Source organism: Rhinichthys klamathensis, unplaced genomic scaffold, assembly GCF_029890125.1.
Source record: "Rhinichthys klamathensis goyatoka isolate OS25496 unplaced genomic scaffold, OSU_Roscu_1.1 h1tg000059l_1, whole genome shotgun sequence".
NCBI classification, from domain to species: Eukaryota; Metazoa; Chordata; class Actinopteri; order Cypriniformes; family Leuciscidae; genus Rhinichthys; species Rhinichthys klamathensis.
Window position 1 is genome coordinate 8,756,713 of NW_026606604.1, and position 21,104 is coordinate 8,777,816.

Sequence of the window (21,104 nt, forward strand, 5' to 3'; positions counted from 1 at the left end):
AGTACTGAAATTTTCCGCAGCAAATGACACTGTTTCCTGAGATTGGGCCATAACTCTCGGAAAGTGTCTCAGGAACCATCAGATCATCGTCCAGTCAGACAGGAGAACCAGCACTGTGTCGTCCACTGGAGGAGAAAGGAAGCTCTAGTTCTTCAGCAGCAGTTTCCTTATACGGTCAGTGCAGCGCCACCATGAAGTGAAGTGGTTTATTACAGACAACGAGATAAGGAGGGAGAGGGAAAGAGCGTAGGGCTACTGGGAGGAGGCTCGTGCTACATAAGATGTGTGTGCACACTGCACATATAAACTCATCTGGACACACGATTGTGATTTATATACATGATTCTTTATTAGTTCTGAACTCAAGAGTCAGCACTTCAAAAACTGATAAGGATCTTCAGGTCTTCATCACTGCATTGGCTGCATTACTACAACAAAACAAAGGAAAGACCAGAATTATCCATTTTGTATTTTGTCTGCACTTAAAAAAATCTAATTAGGTTCAGATCCCAAAATTATTTTGTCTTTTAGTTAAATTAGATATAGACATTAACTATATGAAAAATGTCAACAGAAACTGAACTGAAATTAATGCAAACCTTATTCCAGTGAGTTACTGTTGATCGAATGTTGTAATGAATTTTTCAGCTGAAAGATAAAAGTGCACAGTTAACAACACTAGAATGTTAACCATTGTCAGATCCAATTATTCCCGATGAGGGTATAAGATATTTCTTACACTTTTAATAAAAGCTACTAAGTCCAGTCTGTCTGGTTTGCAATTGGCCTCCCACTGGGTTTGACAAGGGAACCGGTGTGGATCTCGACATGCTGCTCCCTGATTCCCATGACAGGTGCAGTGATGATGGACACATCTCTGTGGACTGGACGTCACGGGCAGCAGGCAGCATTGAATAGCCACACTCCTGGTCGAGGTGGGTTCTGAATGGGGTGTATTAGAGGGTGTAATTCGCAGTTGGGTGCACAGCTGTGACTGTTCATCCATGAGCCGATTCAGCTTCTATAAGCATAACAGTACAGGGATCAAAATAAATGCTGTTCTGTTGTCCATTCAATACACTTCACTGCTGAAGGATGTTGGTTGGTAACAAAGTGAAAGAGTTTTGCTCTGTATTGAAATACTTGGAACAATTTTTTGTCAATTTCTGTGGCAAGCCCTAGTTTATAAACCATATATTTAGCATATATGAGTAGATTAAATACCATTTTGATGCTACCATCATAGTGATGCACCAGATCGGACAACTGCTCTTCAAGCGTCCCAGCTTCCTGTTTGACAGCTGCTCGTAGCCTAAAAACATCTTCCACTTCCTCCCTTAAACACAAAATCAGTTTACACCCTATTGAGGAACACTATAAAATCAATGAGATATCCATAATGACAGCAAAGTTCACCTGTGGGAGTCTGACAGAGATCCGAGCACGGATGCTTGTTCCTCTTCTAGTCTAGTTTCAATTTCCGTCAGAACTGTTCGGAACTTCCTCAAACATTTCACCATGTCTTCAAGCTCATCCAGAGAGTACTAGAAAGTGAAAGAGAAGGATATTGTTGCTGGGAGAGATACATTCCATAACCAGGAAAAATGTGTTTTTTAAAGGAAGCATAACAGCTGGAACACGTTCAGCACATCTTAACCAAAGCGATCCACCAGTGTTAAATGTGATCATGGTGGTCTACTGTGTTGACATTAGTACCATAAGCTGTTAGTCCAACTGGTCAACCAGGGATAGCATATTAAAGTTAAAACCAAGAAAAAAAAAAAGAAAAAAAAATTATATAGACAAAAAAAAAAACTTGTTTAAAACTTAAAATGAAAAAGGATTTTTTTTTATTTTTTTTTTAAATTGTGTAACCGAGGATGTGCGTAAAATGGGTTTCCGTGTGTGTACACTTAAATGCTGTGAAGATTCTGAAGTGGTCAGTGTTCGCTACTGTTTTCCATTACACATGCAAATGAACTATACAAATTCAAATGAACCTCATTAAACATAAGCAGGGCACAAAGCTTTTTTTAATCTCAGATGTTTAAGGGGTAGAAGAGTTTTTCCCAAAATAGAAATGTTTAATCTTAATTTGTTCTTAAAATCAGAGGAAACTCAAGAGTGGTAAAGAACCCATGGAACTCTATACTTCGAATGAGGAGCTCCTCCAACATCAATCAGGAGGAGCTTGGTGAAACCACATTTAAAGACAATGGGCCTCGTTCATGAAACAGCACAACAAATTTATGTGTAACAACATATTACAAAAATGGTTACGCAGAAATATGTTTGTAAACTGCCTATGTATTGCGAATGCAACATTTTATGTTGAAATGGTTTAACCCTCTGGGGTCCTTCATTTCAGAGTCACACTCAGGACCTTCGGGTCCAAATGGGCCGGAAGGGTGGGATTAATATTTATTTTAAAAAATCATCTTTTTTTTTTTTTTACTTGTTTTTTATAATATTTTTTCCTTTTCTTTTTTGGTGTTTTGAGATAATTTCAAAAATAAAAATGATTTATAATTAATATTAATGCAATAATTATGACCCATTTTTTCCCCATTGAATATAATAGATTTTTTTTAATTTTTTTAAAAAAAATTTAAAGCTGTATTTCATTTTAGAGTCAAGCCTAGGCCTCATGAAAGCAATTTTTGAAATGAGATGGATGCCATCTGGTGGACAAACTGAGCATTTTAAAAATTCAAAACCCATATGTAATCTGAATTTATTAGTGTGTATGTGTATAAAAGTGTGTGTGTGTGTATGTGTGTGTGTGTGTGTGGATGTGTCTGTTTTGCACTCTTGATGTTTTATAGATTCACCCCTTCACTGTTGTGTGCTTTTTTTCTGGATCGTGGCTGATTTGTAGATTGTACGCGCAAAAAAACTCTGTATTTTCACATTTTTGCCAATTTCCCATTCATTTCCTATGCGGGTGTGACTATTTTTTTTACAACAACTTAGACTATTCAAATCCTGTCCCCAATTTTTTGGGTGTTCATATAACAAGTACCAACAAAGTCACCAAATTTCGGACCATTCCGATAAAGCTATGATTTAAAAAAAATTTTTTATTTAAATGCTTCGGGTCCATTTGGGCCGAAGGACCCCAGAGGGTTAAATGATTCAAATTATTTTTGTGCTGCATTAGCTTGTTTACCTCATCAAAGCTTTTATTTTGAAAAAGACACTAGTAACAGTGCACTTTATTATTTTATTTTTTGCACTCTTTCAGACCGCTCTATTTATTGGTGTATAAATAGGAGTTGTTTTGTTTTGTATGCAAGGAGGGAGTGATATTGACAAAATTGTTAAAAAATAAAACGATTTGTTCAGTTCAGAGGTATTGTAATCATTGTGTCAAAAACAGAAGTGTAACAGTAAATAAATATCGGTTCTGCATATCGGTTATCGGGCACATAAACCTGCACATAATTGGAATCGGTATCGGTTATAAAAAATAAAAATAAAAAATTTCAGTCGATCTCTAATGAACAAAGAATGATTTTCATGAATGAGAACATTGATGCATAAGGACACACCAAGAACAAAATTCTGTCCGATAACGAAAAGACAATGATTTACAGTACGTTATGGCTGATAATCATTAAATGAACTGTTTTAAAATGCATCATAAAATTTTGTCTAAATAGTTAAACAGTTATAAATGCTACAATTTAATTTAGGCATCACACCTTTTAATGTACAGTATGAAAACTGAATATTCTTGTTGCTAAAGATTCCATTTAACAGTGTTATTATAAGTGTTTTAAAAGATTAATTCAAGCCAGTGTTAGATGATAAAAATAGGGAAAATGAGCTTGAACAATGAAATATTTATTATTGACCAATATTGATAAGATCATTTAAAAAAAATGAAAGATCAACCAATAATCAATATGTTACCTATATATTGAGCATTCCTAATAACTTAAAATGTACAATATACAGCATAATGGGAATTTCCCTCAAACCTGTCAGTCATAGTGTAGGATAATGATTATTTGTAGAGCAACTTCTACTTACAGGCAGACTGGAGGACAGCTCAGGTTGAGGTTTTGCCCAGCTGTTGTCGTAGTTGATTTGAGACCCGCAATGGAAACATCGCTGTGTCCCTGCCCACAATGCTCCCTGCAATTTGTGATCCTCCTCCTCATACGACAGTCCCGTGTCCAGAGATATCGACCGCGTGCGCAAACCTCCAAGATCGCCAGAATATTCCACAGAGTTCCACAAGTGAGGAGGAGATGTGTCCACAGATGTGAACGGCGTGTGTGTTGTGGGTGTCTGTGCTGTTCCTGAGTCATTATCCGTGACCACGTCAGACCGGGACCTCCTGGAGAAAGATTCTCTCCTGAGTTTAAGCGCAGTGGGGGAATTGTGTCCAGAAGTATCATCAGAGGTCACGGTTTTGCTCTGGGTAGAGGCCGGATATTCCTGCATCAGGATGTCCGGATCTCGCTTGCCTACTTCGAGATGATTTGTAAAGCTGTCCACCTCATTTTCCATAACATCTGTCCTCAGATCAGTAGGACACAAGCGTGAATTTGTCTCAGCAGATTTCAGTTCCTCAAACAGGGACATGCCTTCCCTATAAACGCGTCGGCCTGGACTTTCTGATCCTTGCAGTCTGTTATAAATTTCAGTCTGATAACCAACAGGATCCATTTGAACAAAGTATGCTAGAGTGTAAACATCATTATTGCTAACTTTACTAATATCTGATGGCAAAGAGTATTCTTTTTCAGTCATTATTTTCTTCAGTTCTCCCGACTCGGAGTCAAATATATTTCCAGAGTCTGCAGTTTTTCCAGAGTGTGTCGTAGGGGAGTGTTCATATGTGGAGGGATCCTCCGCCTCTCGCTGTTCTGGTCTCTTCTGTTGACCTTCTGTGCTATCTTGTGATATTGCATTCAGCATCTGCAAAAAAGCAGAAAGAGCACAGGAAATCAAACAAATATTCATAAACACACCCAAGCATGTGGTAAATATCCTTAAAGGGCCAATTCGTGATTCCTGCTTCAGTAGCAACACCAATGTAACAGTAAAAATAATGACTACAACAGCTACAGATATTGTTTCCAAACAGGTTTCATAAACACTCTGTTGTCAGATAGTCTAAAACTCAGCACGGTTTCAGATAATATTGGTAGGCCGCTCATGATACAGTAAATTGTGACCTTTTTAAAATATGGATGTCATCCCTTATAAAAAAGTAAAGTACTAAGGAGTGATTATAATATTCATTTACCAGGGTATTTACCAAGGTACCTCAAAGAATATAATAGTACCATATATTAGGGCTGTCAGTTAAACGCATTATTGACGGCGTTAACGCAAACCCATTTTAACAGCGTTATTTTTTTTATCGCGAGATTAACGGTCTTTTTGGCCTAGCAAACTTTGTAGTTTTTTCACATGCTTTTGCAACAGGACGCGGCATGCGCGGCGCTGCGCTATGAAACCCATTCATTTCAATGGCTTGCGCCGCGCAAGGACGTTTTGTTGCTTAGTCGACCAAAGCGCAGGCAGATCTAGCTAGACCGGAAACAAAACAACAGGCACGCCGCACACACTTGTTTGGGCTTGCGAGCCGGCCAAATAATAGGTTAACGTTACGTTTTGAGTGGATGACGAGCGCGAGACGGCGAAATGGATGCCAATAAGATTCTGAATGGAAAGTTTACTTTTAAAAAGTTGCCAAATGGTTCCATTGACAAGACCAAAGTGATCTGTGTGTTTTGTCGTTGTGAACTGAGCTATCACCATCGCAGCACGTCCAGTCTGAAATACCACTTGATGATGGCCAAGCACACACACACACAGCTGATGCGAATTCTCCGCCCCCTCGTCAATATCAGGACCTCCTCAGTATTTCTTTCACCCTTTTATTGATGGACAGTGTTACATTGAGAGATTATTTGCTCCAAGTGAGAATGTTAGTGTGAAATTGAACACTGTGCAAATGTTTTTTATTGAAAACAACATTGGCATATACAAAGCAAGCCGATCCACTTTTCCATGTTGATAAGAGCATTAAAATGAGAAAAAAATAATGGGACAAACAGAAATCAAGAGACATTTAGAATAGATAAAAATGTGCGATTAATTGCGATTAATCGCAAGTTAACTATGGCATTAATGCGATTAATCGCGATTAAATATTTTAATCGTTTAACAGCACTAATATATATATATATATATTGCATTTATAGATCAATGTGACCAATAAAAATTACTTCCACACATTAGTTACATCTACCTTTACTGGGTAAAGCTGCTGCAAATAATTTATGCACCAATAGCAATACGAAATGGAACCATTTAAAAGTTTCAAAAGAAGTCTTTTACACGCTTGCCAAGGCTGAATTTATTTGACTAAAAATACAGTACCTACAGTAATTTCACAAGTTCATGTTCATGTAATTTTTGAACGGAGTAGTAAATAAACATAATTGGCTTGCTGTCCTTGGTGGAGGGCAACATAATGGCAGATAAAAACTACTCGATGGCACCACCATTAATGCAATGCTTGAACCCTCAGCAGTATGTAAAGAAAGAGCGAGCTGAAACTTGTCTTACCTTCATGAGCTCTGGTCCAGGGTTGTTCTGCTGGGACAGCGCAGGTATGAAGGGCTCCTCTTGGAAGCCACTGCTATCAGACTGACAACTGTTTGTTCTCATCACGTAAGACCCGATTCGTTCACCTACATGGATACCAAGAGCCATTAGCATGTGCCACATATCACAAGCATTCAGATGGACACTAAAGCCTCTTGATCAGACTAAACAAACAAGTTCATTTTTCCACCGAACTGAGGTGAACATTACATCAACTGTAGGTAGTAGCCTACTGCACACATGAAAATGACTGAGCAATCTCATGAGTCATTTGCCTAATATCAGAAATGGAAATGGTTCCATGTAAATTATTTGAACCCACAGCTTTAAAAACTTTCGCTTTTCAAGAAGTAAAAGGAACATCTCAAATGAAAGTTTATGTTTGTGTAGTACAGGTGTTAGTCTGTACAAAACTCGCTAACTACAATTTCAGGGTGGTCGCTATGTGGTTGCTAAGGTGTTCTAAGTAGTTGTGAGCATGTTACTATGCAGTTTTAGGGTTAAAATTTTTTTTTTTTTTAAAAAGACATGCACCTCCAGGATCCAATGGGCCATTGCAGCTCCCAGGAATGCTTCCTTCATCAAAACTCTGGATCTGGAAAACAGTCATCAACATTAGAAAAGGAACAATGTGGAAGTACATACAGAGGATATCACTGCAGACTTAATACCTCTTCCAGCTCGAAAGATTCAATAGGTTGTTGCAGAATTCCCTCAGTTGAAGGGACAAAGTTGAGTTTCTGAAGATCTGATGTTCCTCTTGCCGTCGGGCTGTTTAGAACCGGCGCAGCTGTCTCCGAATTAACACTCTGCTCCTCTTTTAGAGGGAAGAGATTATTGTCCGACATCCTTATGCGTTTTGAAGGGTTCCTTTTATCTGCTTTTGGTGTGCCAGTGGATTCTGGGCCGGATGGGGCTGAGGAGGTCACGGAAGGGATGGTGTGCTGGTTCTGTGACGTTTGGGCTTGGCTGAGGCTCTTTTTGGAGGCCCTACGCAGAATCATGACCATGCGTTTTCTCCTCTCCCGGGCCTCTGCAGACATCTGGGAAGCTGTAGATGTGTCCGTATCCTGAGCACCAACCAGAGAGGAGAACGTCGTCGTGACTTGTTGAAGAACCTCGAGCTGTCTGAACCTATCTGAACACCGGGAGGAAGAGAGAGAGGCCAAAGAAGAACCATTTTGGTTTCCCAAAGAACCTTTCAGTGAACAGTTTTTAAAATAACCATTTGTTTTCTTTGTAGAACATTTCATAAAACTAAAAACCCTTTTACAGTTAAAAAAAAAGAACCATTTGTGCATTGAAAAGGTTCCATGGATGTTAAAGGTTCTTCTTCAACCTTTATTTTTGAGAGTGTGGATATGCAGAACAGATATTTAAAAGGTTAATTCGCTCCAAAATATTATGTAAGACTATATGTAAGACTTTATTTCTTCTATGGAACACAAAAAGAGACATTTTAATTGAAATTTTTGCCAAGATTTTACAATTAATTAGAACTGGAGATTTCAAGCTTCAAAAAGTATGAAAAGGCACCATAAAATCATCATTTAAAAAGTGGTCCAGCTTGTGCACTACATTCCAGGGGCCTCATTTATAAAACTTTGCGTAGGATTTGCGTCAGAAGTGGCGTACGGATGACACATAGGACGTGCGTACGCACAGAAATATTCGGATTTATAAAACCGTGCGCACGCACATCCTACGCATTTTTCCCTTAATAAATCACAATCAATTCTAAATGTAGCGCAGCTTTTGCGGCTTCATGTCACGACCATAGTTGCCCATAAATAGTCCGTGAAACGCCCATAAGTTAATATTCATCGATTGCGAAATCATGGCAAACATAGAGAGGAAATAAAAAAACGTAACTTCACTCAATGTGAAGTAGAAGTTGTCGTTGGCGAGGTGGAAAAGAGGAGAAAAATGTTGTTTGGAGGGCACAGTGTGGACATTAGCTACTAATGCCAAAAAGGCACTTGAGTGGCAAAAGGTTGCAGACGCCGTAAATGCTGTAGCCTCACAACCTCGGACTGTGGCCGAAATAAAAAAGAAATGACAAGCTACAGATGTCGGTTATAATCTACTTGGAAATGGGAAATAGTTCAGCGCAAATGTAATTTCTTGCAGCTTTCTGAATGGTTGAGACATAGGTCTACGTCATACGTTATTTTATCAAAAGTAAAACAAACAAGGCATATGCATGAATACCATGATTCCGTAGCTGATGAGGACATTTTTACTATGAAAACAACTTTCCCCAGTGGACAAATAATACATCTATCTATCTATCTATCTCCCTAATTATCTATCTATCTAATTGCATCTATATCTGCTCCGCCTGACGGACACATTGGCGAGAATATCAGTTTTGTACATTATTTCGTTCTGTTTACTATCTTATTTATGAGGATGAATTGTATAACATGCCAATATTATTGCAGAACATATTTCACTTTTCTTTTTGCAAATATGTGTTAATTTGCATTTCTGTTGCAGATCGATCAAACGGGTGTTCGTGTAGGCTGTTAATTGTAAGACTTGCTTTGTGAAGTCTTCGTGTTATTTATGAGAGGCAGTATTGCCATTTATTTTACACAACGCTCTACAGTTTCACACACTTTCACGTGTTTCTTCCATCTGCCGACGGTGTCGCCATTTCTCATTTCACCCGTTTTTGTGCGTACGCCTGGGTCAGAGCTTGCGTGAAGGACCGCACATTTTACCGTCAAGTTTGCTTTTTATAAATACCAATTATTGCGTAGAGAGCGGCGTACGCCTTCTTTTGTGCGTACGCAACGTTTATAAATGAGGCCCCAAGTCTTTTAAGGCTTGTTTCTCAAAGAAAACTAATGTATGAATATATAGAGAAAACAAGTCATATACTGTAGCTACTTTTGTGATGCTTATTTTTTTTTTCATTTTGGAGCTCAATCTTCATTCACTTTCATTATACACAATAAATGGCCTGGATATTATTCAGAAATCGCACGGAAATTCCTATTCAGAGTTCCACGGAAGAAAGAAAGTCACATGGATTGGGAACAATATGAGGTTGAGTAAATAACTCATTATTCCATTTTTGTGTGAACTTGAGGAAACTTGCTTACTGCTGACATCCGCATTTTCAACATCCATTCGGTTCTGCTGAGCTTCCAGAAAGAGCTGATAGCTAATGCCACGAGCGCTGGACTCGTAATTAAGGAATCGGGCCGGGATTCTCCCAGTGATGTCGGGCTCCTCCGTGCCAAAACCCAAATCTAGCAACAATTCTTCAGGGTCATCCTTTAGTACGTTCAAAACGTCCATTACACTACAAAACAACAACAACATTGGTATGAATATCAATAATCCAAAGTCTTAAAGTGAATGATTGATAGGTTGTGAAGGAGGTTAAGGAGTTCTGACCTGACATCAGATGGTATCGAGACAGTCGATGCAAAACTGTTCCACCTGGACAGACCAGGAGAATCTAGAGATGACCTGCGAGTGGATGACATCAGCAAACATCAAGTAAAGAAACCAAACACTGCTGACCAGCCCTTCCTGTACATCCAAATCCTTCTGCATGCTTTCCTCCGTCTCACCCATTTCTGGTTGGAATCGTTCTTCTCTTGCCTCATTGCCCCATCAGTGACATTCCACCTCATGCAAACCAGCCCAGCAACCCATGTGGTGGCATGTCAACAATTCAGTATTTGCATGGGAAATATGACTAAGGTTTCTGGCAGGTGCCTGAACAAGCCTACATCACGCACGTATACACACTTAAAAAAGTACTTTGTCTGATATATAGAATATATAAACACATGTACATGTATTCATATAACAAATATACCACTTCAGGCAATTTCCCACACATTGGTGTAACACAGATGTACAATGTATATATCTATATACAGCAATTGAACAGTGGATAGATGACAGTGCTGTTACAAAATAAGAAGAGCTCTAAATTCTTTATTCATTTAATAAAAATATTCTGAAATTGATAAGACAAAACTTATAACTAGGAATACACATTATAACAGTACCATATTGGATATTTACAATTATGCATTTATTCCATTTTTATGTTTAGATTACCTTTGCTGTTATCTAACACTCACTTAAAGTTAATGTTTAAAAAATGAATAATTTAATAATACTGTTAAATGTAATCTTTAGCAAATCCCAAAAGGAATATACATTTTTCATACTGTAAAATTGTGTGAAAACGATTGTATTTAGTTTCGATTCATTTAAACAAAATAGTATACGATTTTTATCTCGCCCATAACATGCAAATAATTATCAGCTTATCATATCGGCCAGATCCAAGTTGTGTCAAAAGTCAAAGTTATTCAAGCTCAATAAAACACAGTGAATATCAAATGTGTTCTTACCTCAAAATATCTTGTACATTCCTGAGAGAGCGTTTGCCATATAAAGATGCTGCATCAAACACAGAAGAAGCAGAGTTCATTTAAAGACGGAAAACATCTGCGTTTTCAATTAAACCCCTCCAGACTGCGGTGCAGTAACTATATTAGGTCAATATTCTTCATTGTTGTTTTGATGTTCCTGTCTTCTCATAAACACCTGTACTTCAGCATGTTGTCAGGGGCACACCGATGTCTTCTTAAAAGAGGACCCGGATCCAAAGTGCCCAACTTATTTTCCTAAACCAGCATTTTTGTTTAATCTCTGCTGATTCCGAAGAGAAACAGTCCATTCAGTCCTGTACCTTTCATTGAAATTGTGTTATGAAACCAAAGCACCTCGTTCACTAGAAAGGGGAGTGTCTGACAGCACAACTGACTGAACATGAACAACAAATTCATAGGAGGCAACCAACTTTCCCTAGAAAAATAACAGAGACAAACAACAACAGACAAGAGTCAAGACACTCCCTACAAAGTGATCCTGAAAAGGAAGACAGAACCCAGGACAGAAAACATCACTCGTAAGAAGAAAGACAGAACCCTGAAGAGAGACAGCACACTGAGCGGAAAGAAAACAACTATAGGTGGTCGACGTGAATATGAACATTCAGAAATGTTAACAGATATGAGGAATGTCTGGCAAGCAAGCAAACAAATTTGGGATTGCAGTTTATTGCATGCTAATGCATCGTATATTTTTAAGTCACTGTATTTGACCACGGTATTTGTAATATTCTGCATTTATTCTTAAATTGCTGCATTACAAAGTCAAACAAGAATGTAAATGTCTGAATAGATTTTGTCCTATTTGGGCTAAAGATACATTTCCATGTGAGTGGACAAAGATTCTAAACTTCTCTTTGAAAAAGTATTTCTCAGTACTAGGGAAAAATACCTCTAGAATCTTATCTGCGTTTTACAGAATGTCAGAACATGTCAGAGCTTAACTTGTGACTTCATAAAAGAGATTTCTGTAACAGTCTCTGGTGTCTAAAGTGAAAGGTCAGCTCAAGGTTAACCTCTTCAAATTTTCATAACACCTCATTGTGTGCCTAGAGGACACGAGGAACATGCATGGGAAGGCTTAGCGTATAGTAGGAAATGTACTTGCATTAACATCAGTGTTTGTATAGCGCTTATAAAATAAAGGCAATAGTGTGCATGGCTTTTTTAAGTAGAATTAATCTACTTAAAGCTGCAGTCCGTAGTTTTTTCCTCTTTGTCGCCATCTCTGTTCGAAATTTGCAATTGCAGTTATTCGTGGAATTATCAACTTTACGTGGGTTGTGCCTCGGCACGGCACAGCGCGGATGAATCCAATGTTTTGAGGAGACTGTGAGCCTGTCAGTCGCCGAGCCGGTGTGGATACTGGCATTCAGAATCACAAATTCTACTTTTTGGAAATATGACCAACATAAGTATTTTCACCCTAAAATGTCATCTGAACAAGTAAGCAACATCCTCTTTTGTTCTGACCAACGTAGGGGAAAAAAGCATTGCAGTAAATCGCGCTGATTAAATCTAACGATTGCTTATAATATCACGTCAAACCGTGCAAATTATACTTTGTTCTCAAATTGTTAATGTTAACAACATCAGCATTGTGTGACTACATTTAATGCCATTCCGATATTCATCCTTGTTTTCGCATGGGCCGGTTGCAGTCTCTTAGTAGCCACTCCGAAGTCGAAAGTCTTTAGCATTTTACAGCGGGTGAATCTGTTGTCACTGGTGATTGTCGTTCGAACTTTCTGGATCCGCCATCAAATTGATAAGTTTAATTATATCAAGTGCTGTGAGAAAAGGCTATAAATCTCCACCTCCAGCATCCTCACACGCAATATAGCCTACTAGCCGAGACTCCTTCTTTATGTGTACAGATGTGACGTAATGACGCAAAGACATGCTCGAATCTCCCGCGGAAATCCACCAGTACCACTGGAATTAAAAACATTATCACAATCTACCATTTAGAATCGAGCGGAGGCAAGCAGATAGTTTTGAACACTGGCTGGTTATGTACAGTGGGTATAGAAAAGAATCACCCCCCTTTAAAATCATCACATTTTGTTGCTTTGCAGCCTAAAATTAAGACAGACACAGTTTTTGTTTCATTCAGCTGTATTTACTCAGTGCAACTTATAACATCCAAGTGAAAGATATAACACCAACATATCAGAAAAAATTAAACAAATCAAAAAACACAATCACTGAGTTGGAAAAAGGATCACCCCCTTGTTTCAGTATTTTGTTGAACCACCTTTTGCTTTAATTACAGCCTTTAGTCTGTTGGGATATGTCTCTTCTAACTTTGCACATCTAGACGTTGCAATATTTGACCACTCTTCTTTGCAGAACTGCTCAAGTTCAGTTAAATTTGATGGTGACCGTTTGTGGATTTTCAATGGGGTTTAAAGGGTCACTTCACCCATTTGCATTAAGGTTTGTATTGTTAGAAACCCAGTCATATATTATAATGATGGTGGAATTTTGCTTGTTTTTTTTCTGAGATGGGAGAAAAAAGGATTTAAGTGTTTTACTTCCGTCCTATCGTGACGTAAATATCGTCATTTCGCGTCACGATAGGACGGAAGATAAATTTCATTGCATATTAAGAAAACTACAGCCTTTAGCTCATTATTATTCAAGGGCGTGGGACCCACTCACCCCACCGGCCTATTACAGATCAGTGGGTGGGACTAAACCTGAAGAAACTAAACTATTAATCCGCCATCTTGCTTGGAAGACAGCAAGCTAAGCTAACAAGCGCTCAAGGAGTTTGATTTACCATAATGCCTGAATTTACGACACACGATATGGAAGACGAGGATTTTGAAAATCTTTTGCTCGAAACTGATGTTCGTGGCTATTTATACGAGCCACAATATAGCGAAGAGCAGCTGAGGCTGATGGAGGAACAAGAGGCGGCGGCGTCGGCTGCGGCAGCGGCCGCCGCAGGAGACCAGCCCGGCGCAGACGAGAAGCCCGGGCTTGCTCGCGCTGTAGCGAATTGGTGGTGCTCGTGCTGTAACTGTGCGCCTATGGACACCGAGCTAGAGTCTGTCTGCTGCAAATAATCTCTAAAATGCCAATTCCTTCTAGAAACAATGTCAGAGGCAGACACGGACATGGAGTTATGTGCACACGGACGTTTGTGTTGTGATGTGAACCATCCTAGTGTCGCACCCCATATGTTCTGACTGGAACATCCAGGTATCATGCAATAATTCACCATATAGAAAGAAATACAAACGAGGAGTAGCTGCTAATTCGCTAATGAGTTTGCCAATGTAACGGGGTTCGTTGTTGTGGGAAGAATGAGACGGGAATCGGCGAACATTTAAACATTTTAATAGTAAAATAAACAAATACAAAACAAAAGTATAAGCCAGCAGCCCCTCAATGCTGGCCACACACAACAGAAACAAAACACACCATAAAATCAGGCCTGTTCCTCTCTCGATCTGCCCTGTCGCTTCTCGTTTTATGCGTCCGCTCCTCGGTGAGAGACGCGAGAGAGACCGGTGCGTCTCACCGGTGTCGTTCATTATCACTCACGCCACCGGCCTCGCGCCGCTCTCACGTCCCTCGTCCTGCTCGCCACAGCCAACTAACTATACATTTTGTGTGAAATGAATTTCTAACTCTGGTGGCAGCTAACGTTAGCCCTGTAGAGTAGACGAAAGAGTGATTTCTCTGATGTTTGCGACTTTGCGCTGTTCTGGATTAGTGGGAGTGGCTTGCGGAGCTGTGCAACGTGGTGCATTCTGGGAGTTGTGGTCTTACACACAAATGCGCCCTAAAGTTATTTTCTGTCTTTTCTCGGTCAAGAGGGCACCAAATTCAAAATTTCTTTTACATTTCGACTACATATATGACCCACTTTCAATAAAGATTAATGTTGAAATGGGTGAAGTGCTCCTTTAAGTCTGGGCTCTGACTAGGCCATGCAAGGACATTCACCTTTTTCTCCTTCAACCACTGTGTGGTTTTGCTGTGTGCTTTGGGTCATTGTCATGTTGGAAGGTAAATCTTCTTCCCATTGACAACTTTCTGGCAGAGAGTAGCAGATTTTCCTCAAGAATTTGACGGTATTTTGCCCCATCCATTTTTCCTTCTATCCTGACTAGTGCTCCAGTCCCTGCTGCAGAGAAACAACCCCATAACATGATATTACCACCTCCATGCTTTACTGTAGGAATGGTGTTATTTGGATGGTGAGCTGTATTGGATTTTCGCCAGACATATCGTTTGGCGTTGAGGCCAAATAATTCAATTTTAGTCTCATCTGACCATAACACCTTTTTCCACGTGGCCCTAGAATCTTCAAGGTGTGTTTTGGCAAAGCTCAGTCGTGACTGCATGTGGCCTTTCTTGAGGAGTGGCTTTTTTCTTGCAACCCTCCCATACAAGCCACATTTGTGGAGAATTTGTGATATTGTTGTCACATGCACACAATGACCACTCTTTGTCATGAATTCCTGCAACTGCTTCAGAGTTGCTGTAGGCCTCTTGGTAGCCTCTCTGACCAGTTTCCTCCTGGCTCTTTCATCCAGTTTGGAGCGACGTCCTGACCCAGGGAGGGTCTGTGTTGTACCAAATACCTTCCACTTCTTAATAATAGACTTCACTGTGCTTCTAGGCACTGATAAAGCCTTTGAATTTTTTTTGTATCTATCTCCAGACTTCTGCCTGTCCACAACTTTATCCCGGAGATCTTTTGACAATGCCTTGCCAACCATAGTTGATTGTTTTCTTCAGTTGCACTACCAAGGACTGAAATGCTTCAGGAAGAGCTTGTTTCATGCTGAGCTAATCAAAATGACCACAACTAATCACATTTGAAAGTCAATTGGCTTTGTGTGCTATTGAGAAGGTGATTAACTACGCCTGGTTGGGTTTACAAGTCATTTTTAGGAGGGGGGTGATTCTTTTTCCAACTCAGTGATTCTGTTTTTTAATTTGTAAAAAAAAAAATTCTGACAAGTTGGTATTATATCTTTTACTTGGATGTTATAAGTTGTAAATACAGCTGAATAAAACAAAAAATATATTTGTCCGTTTTCATTTCAGGCTGCAAAGCAACAAAATGTGATTATTTTAAAGGGGGCTGATTCTTTTCTATACCCACTGTACTTGCTCAATTTTATTTTGGATCATTTTAACCCAAATAAAGTTACGGACTGCAGCTTTAATCTAAATGTCTTGACTAAACTTAATATCAAGTTGCTGTGATGTAATATGTAACAATTATTATAATTAAAATGTAGATTACGTAACGGTTAAGTTGTTTCAATCCATTTATTTGTTTTTAAATTGTTCAATATTATGTATGTAATATCTTGTTTTCTCTATGTGCATGTCAAAGTGATTGTGGTCTTAAACTATTGAGATGTGAATACCCATCACATGAACACTGATGAGACATGCCATGTTTCAATGCCTGCAGAACTCGAGACTTGGTAAAACAAGAGAAAGGTAACAATCAACTGACTGCTCATTTTAGGTACAGGAACAAACTAGTCCTGATTGTCACATGACATCAAGTTGCTAAATGTAACAAAATTAACAAAATGCATAAATGAAAATAGCAAACAGTCAAACAATGCAACCTTGACTATTCATGCCCCAGTGCATGCTGGGAAAAGAGTGACTTACGAAATACAATTTTCATGTAGGCTTATTTAAACTAAAAACTGCATACATCTAACTCACCTGGTGTATTTATTGTCTCCTAAAAATAAAAATATAGGAAAGCTGCACTAAGATGAATTACTTGAATTTGTGAAAGTATAGTATAGTATCAGAATAGCAAGTTAAACAAAAACACTACATCTTGGGTTATCTTTCCTTCATTACTATCTTAATCTAAGAATATTATTTGCAGTGTATCTATAACCATAACCAACTCTGAAAATCAAGGGAACTTGATAAGAATATGTTTTAGGCCCCTAAAAGCTAACTCTAAAATCTGATAGGATTCGTTGATCTGATAGGGTGGTTTTCTTCCCAGACCTATATGGAGGTTGATCCACGAACATGTCGTTCTTGCGTAAATCATGTTAAAGTAAAGATCACGTCTTTCTCTACTCCTTATCTTTTCTGTGTAACTGGAAACAATGCAGTAGCAGGTGAAGTTTCCTGAAGCAGAAGACAGCAGGCACTGGATTGTCTCACTCTTTGCCAGTGTTTGTGTTTGAAAATATGGAAAGGTTTGCCATGTTTAAAATCCAGGGTTAGCACAGGCCTTCTGAATAGTTCAATGTATTCCAAGACACAGACGCACAAACCCATATGCCATTGTATGCTCCACATTTTTATAAAGAATAACTCAAACCTTGACGTCAAACAGTGTCACTCATTCATATCGCGCATATGTCTCGTTTCAGCAGAGTATTTAGTTTAACTGATCCAAGCAATACAAAACAGGGAATGCTTACCTTCCACTCCCAGTGCCAGATCATCTTCTCCGCTCTCATTTCTCCTTATAGCCTTCACTGAAAGCAAAGCAATGTGTTTTACGATAAAGTATTTACAGAACTTACAAAAGTGAAAAAACAAGTCACCTGCTAAACCTATTATAATGGTATAATCCAGCACACTGTCAGCCATCACAGATACATGACTAATTGAATCATTGTGAATCATATCAGTATATTAATGTTTAGAGCTCCATGGTTAAACGGGCTTTCGCAAGATCATTCTGTATATACTTTGAGCATTTAACACATTTATCAAACAGTCTACTACCGATAAATTGAAATAGACAGCAACTATCAGACTACAGATTACTACGGAATCAGACTACAGTTACTTTTGTGAGACCCAACTGGATTTAACTTTTCTCAACATAATCAACACATTATTTTTTGAATTATCACTCAGTGATATGATATTTTTATAATATTAATAATCATTTGGAAATCACCATCGCACACCGGCAGGTGATAGGTGCGTGGGAAAAAAGACCAAATGGATTGGTCAAAAATCAAAAAAAAAAAAAAAAGGAACTCCCGCAGACTATTAATACTTGCAAATGAGTATCAAAATTTCATTAGCAACGTTTCGGTCACGACCTTCATCAGGCATTTTTTGATACTCATTTGCAAGTATTGATAGTGTGCGGGAGTTCCTTGTTTTTTTATAATATTAATAATACAATAATAATAAATAAAAAATCTAATAATTTTTTTATAGATTATATTCTTGTTATTACTTTAAAATATATTAATTATAATAAATATAATGTATATTCATATATAATGTAAAATAACTACATAACACCGGCAATCTCAGAAAATCAAATATATATTGTGTGTGCATATATACTGTATATAGCCTATATATATGTAATCTTACCTGCCGTCTCCAGGACAACCTCTGGTCTCTTACCGTCCCTTAAACAAGGAAGTCGAGCTGTATTAGTAACCACATCACTAGGAGGAAACGCTTTAAAGAATATAATGTGGGAAGAAATTCAAATGACAACAACAGATAGCACAATAGCACAGCTGAAACCCTTTGAGAGAGGATTTATCCCAAAATAAAGCCACAATGAAGGAGAAATAAACACTTGTGAGATTCGGCTCTTACTCTGAGATGGTCGTGAGCCAGCGCTCTACGCTGTCTTCATCACACTTCCCTGTTCAAAACAAAGAGGAGAAACATTCACCTTGCTCCAGAAACAGAAAAAAAAAGTATCTCTGAGTTCTGGCTGATCCACTGAATTACAGAGCTCCAGGGTTACATGGGCGTTCACTGCACTGCTTTGCATTTTCTGTGAAGATGCATGAATGATCCATGGAAATGTGATTTTAACAACACTGCCAAAAACGAATCAAGAGAAATAATGAAAGTTGCCATTTGCTGCTAACTGCATGAACCTCCATTCAGCAGCACAACATCTAACAAGCAAACATCTCAGGTACTTACTCGTGTCAGAAGTGATAATCGGAACAATCTCGCTCTGATCCGTCTTCCATCTAACCCGTGAGGTCTGTAGAATAGCTCTTCTGGCTGCAGATTTACTGGTAGACATCGCTGTGGTCATGAGGTCCACTTCATTTAAAAGACAACCACTGTAGTGAGCAGACACCTCATTATGAGCTCATCTTCTCTGGGCAAACGCTAAAAGAAACCAATACATTTAACTCCAAGATGAGAGTCAGGAAAAAAAAGGTGTTTGGTTTCATATTTATATTCATATTATTCATTCATGCTACATTATTTAAATTACCCTTATATATATATACACGTGTGGTGCAACTGTTCTAAAAGGCCAAAACACAACACAAACAAAAAAGTACTTTCCTAAACACCTGTTCGTTTCTGTGCACTGCAAAACGTTCCTAATCCACGAGGCCATTGCGCAATCAAAACATATCAAATTTGATCTAACAAGGTTGCACGTTTATGTAGCTAATGAGAATCCCTGAAACCATCACATATATTTGAAGACAGAAGACTTGAGACTATGATTCAGTTTTGTTGGAGGTGAATAAATTATCAGTTTTTATCTGTTAAGCAAAAGGATATTTATCATTTAAAGCTTCCTTGTTGGGCCAAATGTGCCGGAACTAACATTGCAAAACGTGCACTAAAAAAGAGGCACTAAAACACTAAGGCCCGGTTCCACAGACAGGGCTTCAATTAAATTAATCCAGGATTAGGCCTTAGTTCAATTAGGACATTTAAGTAGCTTTTATAAACATGCCTTAGAAAATAAATATTACTGGTGTGCATCTTGTTTCTTGAGACAAAACAATGGCACTGATATATTTTAAGATATGTCAGTGCAAGTTATTTAAGTTAAAACAGCTCAGACATGCATTTTAGTCCAGGACTATAGGCTTAAGCCTCGTCTGTGAAACCGGAGGTAAAATCTAAATACAAGAGTCTTATTTACTAAATGGTAACATTATGTATAATAAACACTTAATTATTTTACCCAAACTTTGTGTAATGAAGGTTTAAAAAAAAAAAAAGCTTGGTAGACAGAATATTAATATTAATAATTTGCTATTTAGACTTTCGCTTTCAATACATTGATATAAGACCGATGCCCAATACTGTTCCTGAAGATCATATTTAGCTGGTTCAGGTGTTTGATTAGGGTTGGAGAAGAAATTTAATGGAAGGTTGATCTCGAGGAACAGGACTGGGCACCCCTATAAGTAGTCATAAATATGCTGTCAAAAGTAAAACAAAAAGCTCCGCAAGCAAACCGTTGAATAAACTCTTCCCACACAAAACATGCCTACCAACTTTGCTTTTTATAACGTATAATGAAAACAGCGCAATCCATGTTGTTCATAACAAAAATGTAAGACAAATTCGAATAAATAAACAAACACGATTTCGTGAAACCACAAAACATGTGTGAAAATTAGTTCCTATCGATTTTTAAACAATCATATGATCAGCAAAGACTATTAACTTAGCAAAATATAAAGATGTGATCCACCGCAGAATGACACACACAACAGACACACACACTCACCTGCGCTTTAACGGAGGAGATCCAAACTGAGCAGCTGCCACCACAGCACGCCTGCTTTAAGGTTACTTATCACTATATCAACCCGAGCTAAAAACAGAAACACGGTTCTAATTTGGTCCACGTCAAGGGGAAAAAGCAGAACGCGTATGCAAATAAAGCGCAAGGAAAAACAACCCGAAGCACAAAGCCGGTGTGTGAACGCGGTCGTCGAGCTCTGCTTTAATCCAGATGAATATTCACATGTAAGACTGAAAGAGGAATTGAGCTTCAGCTTTTGAGCGCTGCTGCATGCAGAAACATGATATTTGTTGCCTAACCTGTTCGTTCAAAGGAAGTTTGTGCAATTTCACAGTACTGATATGAAACCTCTTACCTGTAAATGTGTGAGGAGGAGTTTGCATACAAAACAATCCACATACACTCTGTTTCAACCCATATTCGGGTCAAATATGGACTAACCCAACCGTTGGGTTTAAAAATGTAATACAAAAATGTAAACCAACGCTTGGGTTTGTCCATATTTGACCCAAATATGGGTTGAAACAACCCAT

General features: G+C 38.4%; 2 protein-coding genes across 2 annotated transcripts; both read right to left on the reverse strand.

The window, feature by feature from the left end:
• Positions 1-557: 557 nt before the first annotated feature.
• Positions 558-4,838, reverse strand: LOC130084096 (uncharacterized). The gene is made up of 5 exons (XM_056249265.1): positions 4,036-4,838; positions 1,417-1,544; positions 1,225-1,336; positions 740-1,021; positions 558-648 (listed from the first exon to the last, which is right to left on the reverse strand). Exons 1-5 carry the CDS (start codon positions 4,759-4,761, stop codon positions 601-603), a joined length of 1,296 nt encoding a protein of 431 aa, XP_056105240.1. The 5' UTR covers positions 4,762-4,838; the 3' UTR covers positions 558-600.
• On the reverse strand, positions 4,770-20,846 carry LOC130084187 (protein ITPRID1-like). The gene is made up of 13 exons (XM_056249423.1): positions 20,554-20,846; positions 18,987-19,181; positions 18,648-18,696; positions 18,414-18,451; positions 17,495-17,551; positions 11,016-11,064; positions 10,039-10,113; positions 9,741-9,943; positions 7,302-7,768; positions 7,165-7,225; positions 6,592-6,716; positions 4,813-4,929; positions 4,770-4,775 (listed from the first exon to the last, which is right to left on the reverse strand). Exons 2-13 carry the CDS (start codon positions 19,102-19,104, stop codon positions 4,770-4,772), a joined length of 1,365 nt encoding a protein of 454 aa, XP_056105398.1. The 5' UTR covers positions 19,105-19,181; positions 20,554-20,846.
• Between the last annotated feature and the right edge of the window lie 258 nt (positions 20,847-21,104).